This window comes from Chenopodium album, chromosome 7, assembly GCF_948465745.1.
Source record: "Chenopodium album chromosome 7, dcCheAlbu1.1, whole genome shotgun sequence".
Lineage (NCBI taxonomy): Eukaryota > Viridiplantae > Streptophyta > Magnoliopsida > Caryophyllales > Amaranthaceae > Chenopodium > Chenopodium album.
In genome coordinates this window covers 76113872-76129827 of record NC_137840.1, presented here as the reverse complement: position 1 = coordinate 76129827, position 15956 = coordinate 76113872, and the positions used below count along the sequence as shown (strand labels likewise).

The 15956-nt window shown below is 32.7% G+C and overlaps 1 protein-coding gene across 1 annotated transcript; it reads right to left on the bottom strand.

Annotated features, from left to right (window-relative positions):
• Positions 1-260: 260 nt before the first annotated feature.
• LOC145638622 (uncharacterized protein At4g00950-like) lies at positions 261-5055 on the bottom strand. Its single transcript, XM_081689609.1, has 2 exons — positions 4157-5055; positions 261-773 (listed from the first exon to the last, which is right to left on the bottom strand). The coding sequence occupies exons 1-2, from the start codon at positions 4883-4885 to the stop codon at positions 696-698; spliced, it is 807 nt and encodes a 268-aa protein (XP_081545735.1). The 5' UTR covers positions 4886-5055; the 3' UTR covers positions 261-695.
• Positions 5056-15956: the final 10901 nt, after the last annotated feature.

The following is a 15956-nucleotide window of genomic DNA, read 5'->3' as shown; positions in this document are numbered from 1 at the left end:
GATTTATGAACATAGATACTAAAGTAGACTCTTGGCAAGGTCCCATATTCTAAACGCCCTACCAAATTGTTTCTTTTAGGTTCATAAGGAGCCGCATAGCCAGTTTAATGCGACTTAATCCAAACACCTTACCAACTAAACTATGTTCGCAATCCTATTATACCTAATTCGGGAATGTAAATAGTAGGATTTAGTTATGCTATTTTGTTAATACTGCTAGAATGATAAGAGCTAACATTAAGCTAGAATAAAGAGAGAGCTCGGAAATTTAGCTAAAATTTCAACTTCGTGATATCTCCTTATTGAGGTAACCAGAACAGGATGTTCAAATTTCAGACTACTAAACTTCTTATACAGTACTAATTTACAAGTACCAGTAAAATTTTATACAAGTTGAAACGCAAATCAAGCATAACATGTAATAACATACTCCGTACTCAGTAGCTTCTAAGAGTTCTAACTGTATGTTCTCCAATACTATCACAAACACTGCAGAAAATGATAAAATTTTGGTGTTTACAGCCTTGAATATTCGACAATTCGAGTCGTTTTCATCAAAGGGAGCGAAAAAGAGAGATCGCGAGAGAGCTTTAATAAGAAGAGGGGTATGGAGCAGATGGTTTTGTCACAGGCATTTGGGTTGGTGGCAAACCGATAGAGACTTGTTACTGCCAAAAGATGGAGATGTGTTGGTTTTACCAGGCATCTTTCTTCCACTTCGTACTCCTCCTGGGGCTCGGTATTACTTGCTTGAAAGCCCCATATATAGCAGCCTGCACCATTTTAAGAGTTTCTCACTTTTCAATACATTTATTAATACACAGTATATTCAGCTTTTTAATTAAAACATTGAGTAGTATGCTTTACTAACATATACTCAATTTACTACGTATATTTATCTATCCAGAGGAGGGCTTCTTAATGTTAACTTTCTTGTCTGAATATACTTTCTCGTATATTCTCAATTAGTATATGATTGAAGCATATTTCTATCACTTTCTAACTCAGTAAACTATACACTTTCTCATAATTACTCTTGCCAAAGAACTCTTAATTAAAATCTCCATTTTTTTAATTACTTAATTAATACTCTTGGTTGAACCTTCGATTTTACCCTTAATATGACAAGGGTTTGATCCTCATTAGGTTCTCAGTACTCTCTAACTTTTATTAGAGGTATTCTCTCTTTTGTTTATTTTTTTGTGTTAAAAGTAACATCAAAGAAAATATCTAGAATGGATATTTTAAAAATTGTTGTTCTTGATATGACATATTTATAGATTTAAGTGCAAGAAAATAGAGGTAGATCTTCAATAATGACAAAACAGAAACATCATTAAGGCCTACTCATGAGTGATTATAGAATATGATTAGAATTAAGACATAATAATAAATTTAGTAGTTGTAACCTAAAACAAAATCAATAGGCTCTAAAATAATCTATTGAGTGTGACAGTGTGATGATGTTATTGTAGGACCATTAATATGGACCCTATGCTCCAATTTGGTGCTACATCACACAAATCGACGTATCCTTTTTTAGCTCCCTAGGAAAAGTCATACTAGGAGACTAACCAAGGCAATATTAGCAACCTTTCTTGGATTAATACTAATCACATCAAATCAATGCTTGCACATGATATTTGCCAAAGACAAGATTGATGACCCTACAATATATTTAGTAGGTGGCAAAGAATAATAATGTATGCACTTGTTTAATCGAGTTTTACAAATTATATGAGAAATAATCACGAGGATGATAACTGAATCTCAAAGATGAACAAAAACATCCAATCTCCAAAACATATCTTGATATTACTCACATATGCAAAGATGTAATGAGAGTTATCAACTTATCATACTACGGAGTATGATACAGAGATTGGACGATTTTACCCATCTTTTAGATAAAGTTGTCCTGATGAGATCTTTAATTACTACTGTACTAATGTAATTCGAGTTTATCAGTAATCAATGCGCCAATTCCTATAAATAGAAAAGATTAAACTGCATTATGACCCCAGCACGTTTAAGGTATGATTTTCTTAAGAATTAGGACCATAAACCAACCTTGATAATGATTGGATTGGACAATATAACAAAAATAAGCATATATCCTTACAGTATCTAATGGTGTGGACTGTTTACAATGGCAAGTTTGTTGATTGTCATTTTGTTGGTTGTTTAGATTTCCAAATTGGAAATAGAAAAAAATAGGGGTTGTTAGCAATGACCTCTAAATGAAGCACTGTTATGTGTCTTTATCAAGTGATAATGGACTCTTGAAAGTTTATTATTGTCACTCATTTCTCTTTCTCACTTACTGTGGTAATTAACCTCTACCACCCTCCCACCCACCCACTCAATAAGAGAGGTAGTAGTAATCAATGACTTATCTTTCATTAAGGAAGATGATATTAATTTACACTTCCTAGGCTCCACATAAATATAATTCTCTTGATATATCTTAGTTTTGGATATAATGAAATGTAACAAAAGGATGCCTTTGTACAATGTTTATACTGATCTCTTGTATCTGGCTGAAATTATGTTACTAATATTACAAGTAAATCATTTACATATGTACTCGTATCCAACACTTGTACAAATTTGACCAACTCTATAAGGATTATGGGTTAATCGGTATAATTATTTCTACTTATCTCCATGGTTGAATCATTTTATTTGATCTAATTTTGGATGTTCAATCTAATCCTGAATTGTTCCCTGATTTAGTTTGGAGAAACTCTTAACATATATATCAACATAAATGCTAGATATGTTATTGCCTAATGTAGTAAAGGAGTGAGTAAAATTAGTTTGCTATCTGCCTATCTAAAGCAATTGTTACTGTGGTACTATCAACTTGTAATTTATGTCAAAAAATACTACGTAATAAAAATTCCTAGTTATATGCCCCAAAATGGTTGGAAATTATGTGTACTCTAAGTAAGTATTGATGTCCTGATCTTAAGACACAAAAGAAGGGTTGCTAACTCTTTAGAAGGCCAAAACATAAAGCCATAAAGGTCGAGCTTAAATTCAAAATATATCAAACGCACTGCCTTTTCCAATTCAAATAACTTTGGTCCCAAAAATTATACTTTTATGTATATGTAAATGTATTTTTGGCTTATATATATTTCAATTTGATGGTCCAAACTTTAAAGGAGACAGACAGAATATACATTCTGAAACAAAGTTCCATATCAAATACTTACAATTGAATATACTACATTGTTTCCAACAATCTTTATTTATTTTGAGAAGAATGAAGTATAGTCATCCTTTGTGTGTAGTTGGTGTTGAGTGTAATTCAAACACTCTTCACTTAAGGCTGTTTAATTCAAGAAAGTACTTTAACTCTACTCGTTGAAAAAAGTAGTTAGACAACTAATAGGACGTGAAACATTCTAATAAGCATTTTTATCAACTATAGTTAGACTCGGATTAAAACCACTTTTGGAATTAAGCCCCTGTTAATTGCCTAACTGTTAGGGAGTAGTTAAATAGTCAAACTCGTTTTCTTTAAATTGTTGAGTGTTTGACTAATGAAACCCTTAATTTAATGGGCACTTCTATATCTGGTGATTCTGAAGTTCAGCTCTATCATTGAACTCAGAGCAGGTGCCACACATATGGTGGTTAGGAACTTAGGATCCTATAAACATCCAATCACCATACTCCCTACTTTCCCTCTTTTCTGACTTTTATTAAGATTTTGTAAGTTTATGAAATTTCAAAGTCAAGATACTTGGTCCAAATTTCTTTTCCCCCAACACTTTAACTCTTACACTATTCACAAATCTCATTTAGAGTTGTAAGTTTATATTTAGTGATTTATGTATCAGTTAAATTTGTCTATAATTTATTTTTAAACTATTAAATTATTGAAGATGGAAACTATTGCAGGACAAACGTTGAAAATGGGAGTGCCTAACAAATACAGTAAGATATTTTTATCCACTTTTCAATTCTAAGACAGAGTATTCCTAGATTATACAGCATGACAAACACATTTCTGACAACTTTGATAACTCCAATAAATCAAAAAACACACACACAAAAATCAAAATTCTCACCTTTTTTTTAGTCAAATTCATTACTAATTCAAACAAAAACAATCAAAGATTAAAACAAAAACATAAAAACTTACCCAAAAATGAGACTTATTTTGTGACAAACCCAAGAAATTGGTCTTCTTACTATTTATCTTTGAAACCTTAACAAATGTTCCACCACCTTCACCTTTACCGTTACCTTTACCGTTACCGTCACAGCCAGTAGAAGTACTAGTAGCACCATCATCATCAGAAACCAACGTTGGAAAGACGAAATTACCCTCATCAACAACTTCACTAGTTTTACTATTATTATTACTACTCTTGAAATCCTTTTTTTTCCAAGAACCAAACAATCCCTTATTCTCTCTCCTACTACTCCCACTTCGACTAAGAACAATAGTCCCAAGTAACCCTCTTTCAGGGCTACTTCCTCGACTACCCCACAAACTAAGGGTACCATCAAAAGAGCCTTGTCTTTTCCTAAGAAACCTAAAAGATGAAGATTTTCCGACAGCAGAAGTGAAATTACTATAAGGACCTTCAAGGACAGTAGTAGGGGAGGGTGTTTTGGTAAATTTGGATTCATTGAGTAACCTAGGAGGTAATTCTAAGGACTTAACGGTGTTAGTCACGGTTGACGGAAGAGCGAGTGTAAGACAAGGTAAGGGTTTTCCAGGATGTTCCTCCCATTTGAAGGGTACAGAAGCTGATGTATGTAAGGGTGATGTCAGATTTCCTGAATAACGTTGTTGTTGGTTTTTTAGTGAGTATAAGGGTAGTTTTGGAATTGTTGTGTTTGTTTCTGCTTCTTCAAATTCCATGATTTTTTGAAGAGAGAGATAATACAAAGTAGAGGAAGAAGAAGAAGAGAAGTGAAGAGAAAAGTGAGGGATGAGTTTGTTTGAGTTAGTGTGTATTTTGGGTTGAAGAAAAATGTGAATGTGACATTATATTTGAGAGGGGGTGTTTTTTGTCTTCTTTGACGGGCTTTTAATTCATTGTCCCTTTTTTTTCTTTTTGGGAAAGAGGGGGGAAATTAGGAAATTGTATAACTATTTTAAAGTTGTATTAATATAAGTTTTGATTATTGAGGGTGTTTTTTTTTTTTTTTTTCAAAATGATTCCGCTTTTGTAGAAAGAAATTGTCTTTGGGAATATATCATGCATAATTTTCACACTAAGGTGTTTTAGGAAGAAAAAAAAGAGTTAAATATAACGTGTTCGGTATTTTGATTTTAATAAGCGCATAGTTCCGTCAAAAAAACAAATAAGCGCTTAGTTATCCATTTTAAAACGATCACTATACAATTTTCAATCTAGGCTAATGCAAATCTTTGACTAATAATATCTTAATTATCATTATTCATTAAGTATGTATTATAATAATTGAAAATAAATACTCTATTTATTGAGATTTGAGACGATTTCAACAAGCTTGTTGAAATCACAAACATTAGTTAAAATAGATTAAATGAATAACGCAAAAAGTGTTAATGAAGTATTTATTAAAAACGGAGGGAGTATGAATTACAAAGTAACAAGTTGATTACAAAGTTAAATCTGCTAAACAAGTACCCTAGATCACCAAGAGAACATGAATTTAACTTTGGTAAATCCAATTTAGTAAGTTTTGGTAACTAATGACTGAAATTGAAAAACACTGTAAGCGTTTAAACAATTCAATATTCAAAGTTGATCATAATTTAACATCGTTATGTTATTAATCAGAAAATCAATGGTATATATGAGCTAGATAGGGGTGTTGATAATATTGATTCACCTTTATTGTCGGTAAAGTATTGTATAAATAGTCAAAATCAAAGCTACTTTATTAATATTACAAGATGAAAAAAAAAAAAAAAAAAGTGGAAGATTTAGTGAGAGATTAAATGTTGTTTGACGCGTAATTAAAAAGTGAAAATGAGAGCTAACAAAGATTTGGACCAATTTGGTACCCAACATATTCATGCATTTCATTTTTTTTCCACCTTTACTGAAGAAGAAAGCATCGTACTTTTTTTTTTTTTTTTTGGTTAGAGGTGGTAGCTAAAGCAGTGTATGATTGACCATCATAACTATATATTAATCATCTTGTACTTTCTCTTGTGTAGATGCAAAACAGGATAAACTGAACTTCTAATCGAAAAGGTCAATTGCCTAACAAGTTGGGTTTTTCCTATCACATCGATTAATCAATATATTATCACGACATACACACATTTAATAGGCAATAATAGATAACGGTAATACCGGTGAAGTTATATTTAGGGCCCGTTCACTTTAGGTTAATTTCAGTTCAGTTCAGCTACAATTAATTCAGTTCAGCTCCTAATTTTCTTCTCTCATAAAATATTCAATTCAGTTCAGTTCAGTTCTGAAAATGTGAACAGATCCTTAATCACTTTTATACTTCTTATTATAAAACAGTTATCCCGACTCAAATACATAAGAAATATACGGAGTAGCCTTGATTCATAGTTTGTCCCATGTTTTATATAAGTATCTACGGAGTATTATACTTACAAATATTTCATTTCTGACCTTACAAAATACAAGTATTAGTCAATATTTTGTCCTCCACATACATGTAACGTTAAACTATAGAGGACTTAGAGGTCTATGTTAGTGGTGTATAAAAGTACAAGAAGTGTATATTAAAAACGATAAGGTCCCAAGTCATGACGCTAAAATGACAGACACTTAGTTCTTGAAGTGCACGTAATGACGTGCATGTTGTAGACTCACCTCTCAGCCTTAAGGTCGAGGATGACTTTGGCTAATTAATTTGATTAGGACATAGGATACAATTTTGACTAATTAAATAAATACCAATTATGTTCATGGTTGAGGGATCATAAAACAAACATTTACAAATTATAAAATTGCAACAAATGAAAACGGAGTATATTATAACTTGTGAGCTTAATTTTGACTCATACAATAAATTTAATTCGTGATACACATATATAAAACAAGGATAATACACACACTAGAATTTGTTCCATTTAGACGAATTTTCTTTTGTTGATGATGGTGGCATTTTATTTTCAAAAAAAAAAAAACAAAAACTCCGTACTTCGTATAACAATTTTAATTGTATGTATTTATTGTATATATTTGTAATAATGTCAAATACTACTTGGTATTTAAGTTAGGGGTAACAAAAAACCTTGATTGGTAGGGTCTTGCATGAACTACGCCATACGAAGGAGGAGGGCTAGTAAATACGGAGTAATCCATTTTATAAAACCATTCATATAATGAATTAAATCTGCATGAACCTTATTGATTTGGGTAGGTCAGTTTCCTGACTCTTCCATCCACTTTAGAGTCTTCATTTAATTGAATAGATTAGTCAATGAATTAATTGACTCACTTTAATTCTTTACAAAAATGAAAAGAATAAAGATAGCCTCCATAATTTAATTTAACTCCTTACTTTTTAATTAATTAAAACAAATATATATTGACACAAATGATCTGAATTAATAAGGGGGAGAAAAAAGAGCATATATAATCAATAATCAGTAGAGTACAATTTGATTAGATTAAATGAAAGTTTTGTTCAAGCCCAAGTACATAACTCCAAAAGATTGGGCTACTTTCAAGCCCTCAGTCCACACAATTTACTCTCCTGGCCTTGAACCATCAAAACCATATTAATAGAATAGCTTAAAGAGAGTCCTAATGACCTAATTATCGACAATGATATATTCAAATTTATACTCTTATATTTTATCTTTTTTTAAAAAAAAAAAAAACTGTATATGTGTTTTATTGTTTTATTGAATTATAATTAAAGATAACTTATACTATATAAATATTTATTTAACGGTTCATCTCATGATTTTGCTACTCCCTCCGTCCCTAAATTATATTCCAATGTGAGGAATAAATATACTTGTGTTTATATGACTCTTCTCCTACGTGAACACGTGGGAGTGTGGGACAACACCCATATTTTATCATAAAGGTAAGGATCTTTAATTCTTTAGCTTTATTACTCCATGTGAAGCAAAGGAGAAGGGATGAACCTTTTGGACTTTGTATGTTTTGCACTTTACATTTGTGATTATAGTGCTAATGCGTTTTTAACGTGTGTAGGAATGGATAAAACTACTCAAAAGGCCCAAAAGCATCTTTAAGGTAAAGGTATAACCATTGGGTCAACGGGTCATTCAAATATATGGGTTAGGATGGGCGAGAATGGTCTAATTTCTTATCTTATCTTTTTCTTTCGAAGAATTCATGGATACATACTTTATCTGTTCCTGAAAAATTCGTCTTAATTTCATTTTAAACCATTACTTTCTGTTGCTATTTTTATCCCTTTTCCCCATACTCTATCCCCTTTTTTTTTTTTTTTTACACTCACACACTATTTACCCCTTTTATCTTATTTAGTTCACTTCCTCTCTCATAATGACACTTTTTCCATACATTCATATAATCAAAGTTTACAATTAGCGAATCAAACTCTTAGGAATGAAAGGAGTATGGCCCATCATTATTTGAACAGCCCAATTACATCATGATCCTAATCATTGGATGCTATAACTCATCAGACGGCTCATACTCTCCCTCTCTTTATTTTATTTTATTTTAATATTTTATTTTTGTATGCTATATCATAAAGTATATAGCACGTAATGTAAAGACGTAAAGTACTATTGGTCTACACAGAAATGCAACTTTCTCTCCTTTATAATATCTTGTCCTTCTCTTGGATTGTTTTTCCTAATGACGGTCTAAATCATATGGATCCTTATGTGGGCCTTAAGGCCCATTTAAGGACCACCGTTAATCTGTGCAGAATTATTTTAAAATTTTATCATTTCTTCTTTTTTAACTTTTTGAGTATCTAATCATGCTATACTAGAATGAGATTCCACATAATAGAGACAATTTGGACTAATAAAATACGTATGACTTGATTAATTATTTGTATATTATAGTTTGTTGGGTAGCATATAATCATGATCTGCAATTTGTAGATATAACTAGCACCCCATTAATGAATTTTCAATGTTTTTCAAGAGTGAGAAAATGATTGAACATTTATAAAGTTTTGTTTAAGAGGATTGTGAATGTATTTTCCAACCAACATTGACTTGTTGACTTTTCAGAGTTTTAATCAAAATCAAATAGCATTTTCGAGGAAATTATATGATTTTATCCTCCAGCACGGCAAACTTATCTGATTTTCGAAAACGCGTTGGAAATAGGCTTGGCGCCTGGAACCAGGCCTGGCGCCTGGCGCTAGTGTTGGCGCCTGACGCCAGCTAGCCAGGGTTGGCGCCAACTCTGTTTTTTCTGCGTCTGACTCTATTTTGTTTAATTTATCTTTTTGGCTGATTTTCTCTATAAATAACGTATTAAAAACTCCGTTTTCATTCACCAATTCTCACGATTACTCATCGACAATCAGTTTTCCAATTCTCTCATCTCTTTCTCTTTTAATTCTTACTTTGCTTTTTCATACAAAATTCCGCATTCACAAGATCTAGAAACACCTAGCATTATTCGAAGTTGCCTTCGCCCTAGACGTGAAAGGTTTAATTTATGAGGGTTTGGTCCCAAATCTCTCTTTCAATTATTTAATTTAATTGTTTGTTTATTATTTTCCTTGAAGTTACTAACGTGTGTATTTTGTTATTAGAAAGAGGTACGAGGCATCAAAGTAAGTACTTTAATGATTTTTTTATGTTATGATGTAGAAATCATGTTTATATTGTTATTATGATATTCCTAGTATCATGTCTAGGGTAATTTTAATATTAAATATGATTGCTATGATGCTTCCTATGTTCTTCCTAATGTTTATGATTGTTAGTATCATGTTAGGGTTAAAGATTTGATTTTTATTGCTTACTGACATGCTAGGGTTTGTTATTAATCTTGTTAGTATCATGCCTAGGATCTTGCTATTATTATGCTTTAATGTTGATATGATTATGATCATAATTGTTATGATTTATGATGATTATGAATATTATTATTATTATTATTTTGATGATGATTATTTTATTTATGATTATTATTATTATTATGATTATTGTAATTTTATTCATGATATAATTCATAATTATTATTATGTTGCTTGGTATTTTATTTTGTTATTGCTTGATCACACCTTTATGCATGTTTAAAGGGAATTTGATACTTGTAATCACGCTTAATAAGATATTTAATAATCTTGTTAGGGTTAATTTGATTATAATTCAAGTGATCACCAATAATAGATTTATTTGTGCATTATATTCAACCAACATAGATAGACAGGTTTAGGGTTAAACCTATTGATTGTATGTTAGTCAGAAAGCGCACATGAATACGATCAGAATAAAGTAGAGGCCTATTATTAGGGTAGGTTCAATCTCTTTTAGGTTGGATTTGTACCTTCATCCCCGAACCCTTATTTGGTTCTAGACCTTATGGAGTTGACGATCTCTTGGATCGTTAAGGGGTGTAACCTTCACCTCGTGAACGGTTTACAAGTTCCTAAAAAACTTATTGGCGACTCTTTTGCTCTATCTTCTTCCCTTTTGGACGTCACCGTACTTTAGTGTATGATCACAGTGGGGTTCAAGCTAGTGGGATTAAAGCTTGAATTTATTCCCTACATAGGCTTGAGTTAAATGAAATTGGTGCAAGTTATAAACCGATAAATTGGTCGTTCGAAGGCAAATTGAATGGTTCCACCCAATCAATTGGACTTCCAAAGGGTATTAGGGATCATGGTAAAAATTTCTGCTATTTTTATTTTCGGGCAAAAATAAGTCAAAAAATTCACAAATTGAAGGCTAATATCCACGTTTTTTGTGAAATTTTAAAGGTTTCGGGATGCGGTGTCGAAAACACTTGAGATTTCAGGGAATACATTTTTGGGTCATATAATGTCGTTGGGAACCATAAATGATCATTATATATTGTCATAAAAGTACGTAATAGGCTTGAGTTAATGAAATCGGTGCAAGTTATATGCCGGTAAATTGGTCGTTCAAAGGAAAATTGGATGGTTCGACCCAACCTATTGGACTTCCGGAGGGTATTAGGGACCATGGTAAACATTTCGGCAATTTTTATTTTCGGGTGAAAAAAATTCCAAAACAGAAGGCTTTATATCCACGTTTTTGTGAAATTTTAAAGGTTTTGGGATCCGGCGTCGAAAGCACTTGATATTTTAGGGAATACATTTTTGGGTCATATAATGTCGTTAGGAACCATATATGATCGTTATTTGTTGTCATAAATGTTCGTGGTAGGCTTGAGTTAATGAAATCGATGTAAGTTGTAAAGCGGTAAATTGGCCGTTTAAAGGCAAATTGTAAAGTTCCACCCTCCCAATTGGACTCCCAGAGAGTAATAAGATCCAAGATAAATATTTCGGCAATTTTTTTTTTCGTGCGAAAAAAAGTAAAAAAAATTCCAAAATTGAAGGCTAATATCCACGTTTTTTGATAAATTTTGGAGGTTTTGGGATACGGTGTCGAAAAGACTTGAGATTTTAGGAAATACATTATTGGGTCATATAATGTCGTTTGGAACCATATATGATCATTATTTGTTGTCATAAATGTTCGTGGTAGGATTGAGTTAATGAAATCGGTGGAAGTTGTAAATCGGTAAATTGGCCGTTTAAAGGCCAATTGTAAGGTTCCACCCCCCCCCCCCCAATTGGATTCCCAGAGAGTAATAGGGACGATGATAAACATTTCTGCAATTTTTCTTTTCGTTCGAAAAATCGTAAAAAAATTCCAAAATTAAAGGCTAATATCCACCTTTTTTTATAAATTTTGGAGGTTTCTGGATACGGTGTCGAAAATACTTGAGATTTTAAGGAATACATTTTTGGGTCATATAATGTCATTTGGAAACATATATGATCATTATTTGTTGTCATAAATGTTTGTGGTAGGCTTGAGTTAATGAAATCGGTGCAAGTTGTAAATTGGTAAATTGGTCATTTAAAGGAATATTGGATGGTTTTACCCAACCAATTGGACTTCCGAAGGGGTATTAGAGACCATGGTAAACATTTCGGCAAATTTTATTTTCGGGCGAAAACTTGTCAAAAAATCCCAAAATTGAAGGTTAATATCCACGTTTTTTGTGAAACAAGGTTTCGGGATACGGTGTCGAAAAGACTTGAGATTTTAAGGAATAAATTTTATGTTCATATAATGCCGTTTGGAACCATAACTGATCATTATATGTTGTCATAAATGTTCATGGTATGTTTGAGTTAAATGAAATCGGTGCAAGTTGTAAAGTGGTAAATTGGCCGTTTAAAGGAAAATTGTATGGTTTCACCCAACCAATAAGACTTTCGGAGGGTATTAGGGATCATGGTAAAACTTTCGGCAATTTTTATTATCGGGCAAAAAAAAGTAAAAAAATTCCAAAATTGAAGGCTAATATCCACGTTTTTTGTGAAAATTTGAAGGTTTCGGGATGCGGTGTCGAAAAGACTTGAGATTTTAGGGAATAAATTTTGGGTCATTTAACGTCGTTTGGAACCACAAAATATCATTATATGTTGTCATAAATGTATGTGGTAGGCTTCAGTTAATGAAATCGGTGCAAGTTATATACCGGTAAATTGGTCGTTCTTGGACTTACGGAGGGTATTTGGGACCATGGTAAACATTTCTGCAATTTTTATTTTCGGGCGAAAAAAAGTCAAAAAATTCCAAAATTGAAGGCTAATATCCACGTTTTTTGTGAAATTTTAAAGGTTTCAGGATCTGGTGTCGAAAACACTTGAGATTTTAGGGAATAAATTTTTGGGTCATATAATGTCGTTTGGAACCATATATGATCATTATTTGTTGTCATAAATGTTCTTAGTAGGCTTGAGTTAATAAAATCGGGGCAAGTTGTAAAGCGGTAAATTGGCCGTTTAAAGGCAAATTGGATGGTTCCACCCAAACAATTGGATTTCCAAAGGGTATTAGGGTCCATGGTAAAAATTTCGGCAATTTTTATTTTTGTGCGAAAAAAGTAAAAAAATTCCAAATTGAAGGCTAATATCCACGTTTTTTGATAAATTTTAGAGGTTTCGGGATACGGTGTCGAAAAGACTTGAGATTTTAGGAAATACATTTTTTGGTCATGTAATGTCGTTTGGAACCATATATGATCATTATTTGTTGTCATAAATGTTCGTGGTAGGCTTGATTTAATGAAATCGGTGGAAGTTGTAAATCGGTAAATTGGTCGTTTAAAGGTAAATTGGATGGTTCCACACTTCCACCCAACCAATTGGACTTCCGGAGGGTATTAAGGACCATGGTAAACATTTCAGAAATTTTTATTTTCGGGCGAAAAAAAGTCAAAAAATTCCAAAATTGAAGGCTAATATCCACGTTTTTTGTTAAATTTTGAAGGTTTCGGGATCCGGTGTCCAAAAGAATTTGATTTTAGGGAATAAATTTTTGGTTCATATATATAATGCCGTTTGGAACCATAAATGATCAATATATGTTGTCATAAATGTTCGTGGTAGGCTTGAGTTAATGAAATAGGTGCAAGTTATAAACCGGTAAATTGGCCGTTCAAAGGCAAATTGGATGGTTCCCCCAACCAATTGGACTTTTGGAGGGTATTAAGGAATATGGTAAACATTTCAGCAATTTTTATTTTTGGGTGAAAAAAAGTCAAAAAATTCCAAAATTGAAGGTTAATATCCACGTTTTTGGTGAAATTTTGAAGGTTTCGGGATCCGGTTTTGAAAAGACTTGAAATTTTGGGGAATACATTTTTGGGTCATATAATCCCGTTTGAAACCATGAATGATTATTATATGTTTTCATAAATGTTCGTGGTAGGCTTGAGTTAATGAAATCGGTGCAAGTTATAAATCGGTTAATTGGTCGTTTAAAGACAAATTGGATGGTTACAACCTCCCAATTGGACTCCCAGTGAGTAATATAGACCATGGTAAACATTTCGGCAATTTTTATTTTCAGGCGAAAAAAAGTCAATGAATTCCAAAATTGAAGGCTAATTATCCACGTTTTTTATAAAATTTTTAAGGTTTCGGGACCCAGGTTCCAAAAGAGTTGAGATTATAGGAAATACATTTTTGGGTCATAAACTTCCGTTTGGAACCATAAATGATCAATATATGTTGTCATAAATGTTAGTGGTAGGCTTGAGTTAATGAAATCGGTGCAAGTTATAAACCGGTAAATTGGCCGTTTAAAGGCAAATTGGATGGATCCACCCAACCAATTGGACTTTCGGAAAGTATTAGGGACCATGGTAAACATTTCGGCAATTTTTATTTTCGGGCGAAAAAAATTCAAAAAATTCCAAAATTGAAGGTTAATATCCACGTTTTTTGTGAAATTTTGAAGGTTTCGGGATTCGGTGTCGAAAAGACTTGAGATTTTAGGAAATAAATTTTTGGATCATATGATGTCGTTTGGAACCATGAATGATCATTATATGTTTTCATAAATGTTCGTGGTAGTCTTGAGTTAATGAAATCGGTGCAAGTTATAAACGGGTAAATTGGTCGTTGAAAGGCAAAATTGATGGTTCCACCTAACCAATTGGAATTTTGGAGGGTATCAAGGACCATGGTAAACATATTGGCAATTTTTATTTTCGGACGAAAAAAGTAAAAAATTCCAAAATTGAAGGCTATATCCACGTTTTTTGTGAAATTTTAAAGTGATATGTTTAGTTTATATAGTGTTTTATCCCCGTCCCGTGGTCGTTATTAGTAGTGTTTTTGACTCTTTCGGGCCACTTTTATTACTAATTTGTGTGTTCTAGTGTTTTCGTAGTTTTAGTTGTATTTTACAGGAAATTGCACTCTTGGAGCATTTTCCCGGGCCTTATTGGATCGACTACGGAAGCTAGAAGGACACGACCACTTTTGGAGCCCAAGATCGGTGAGAGCCGGTGATTAAGGGCTCGGTAATTGGGATCACGAGGCATTTGGACCATGTATTCGAGACCCGAGAGGAAATATGAATTGGGCCGAGAAATCTAGCCCAATCGAAGTCCAAGGCTCGAAGAAGAAGACCGGGCCCGATCCGGCAAGCATACGCCCGATCGGGCGGATGCGCGCAAGGGCACTCTCAAGGGAGAGGCGCGCCCGATCGGTTGAGCGTAGGCTCGATCGGGCGCGGCACATCAGTATAGGCGTTGTGAAAAAGGCGGGCCCGATCGGGCGGCCCTTCGCCCGATCGGGCGCGTGTTTTCCTAGAGTCTGATTAGTTTAGTTTTAATTCGTGTTTTAGGAAAGGTTTAAATACGATTTGTACGGAATTATTAGTTACCTCTTTTCTTAGACTTTCTCTCTCTACTTAGTATTTTTCTCTCTCTTAAATTCTCTCTAAACTTTTGTTCTTAATTCCTTCATTAATTCCAGATTTACTTTGGTACAATTTCTTCCCTTTTTAATTTCAACTATTTTAATTATTTTCTTGTTTATGCTTTTAATTATTTATTTGATTGATTTAGTTATGATGATTAGTGAGTAGTTTAATTCTAGGGTTTATGGGGATCCATAATTAATATGAAGGGATGTTTTGTTATTATTGATTGTTGGTATTGTATGATAATTTCCTATTGAATTGTTTTAATTCTTTGCAATTAGATTATGAATCGAGCAGATGTAATTTGATTGTGAATGTTTAGCAATATTGAATTGATGAATCGAGCAGATGTTGATTTAATATTAAAGGCTATTTTTAATAGGAACTTAGGTCTAGTAAATTGCGAGAGCCTGTTAATCATGTTATCTATGCATTGTTAATTATTAATTACTTCGTTCTATCCCGGAATATTAATTATTGGTGAACCTGTGACCCTAGGTTTTCTTATTATTGATTCTTTTCTCCCTAACCTTATTCTTCGTAGTATAAAATTCTTACC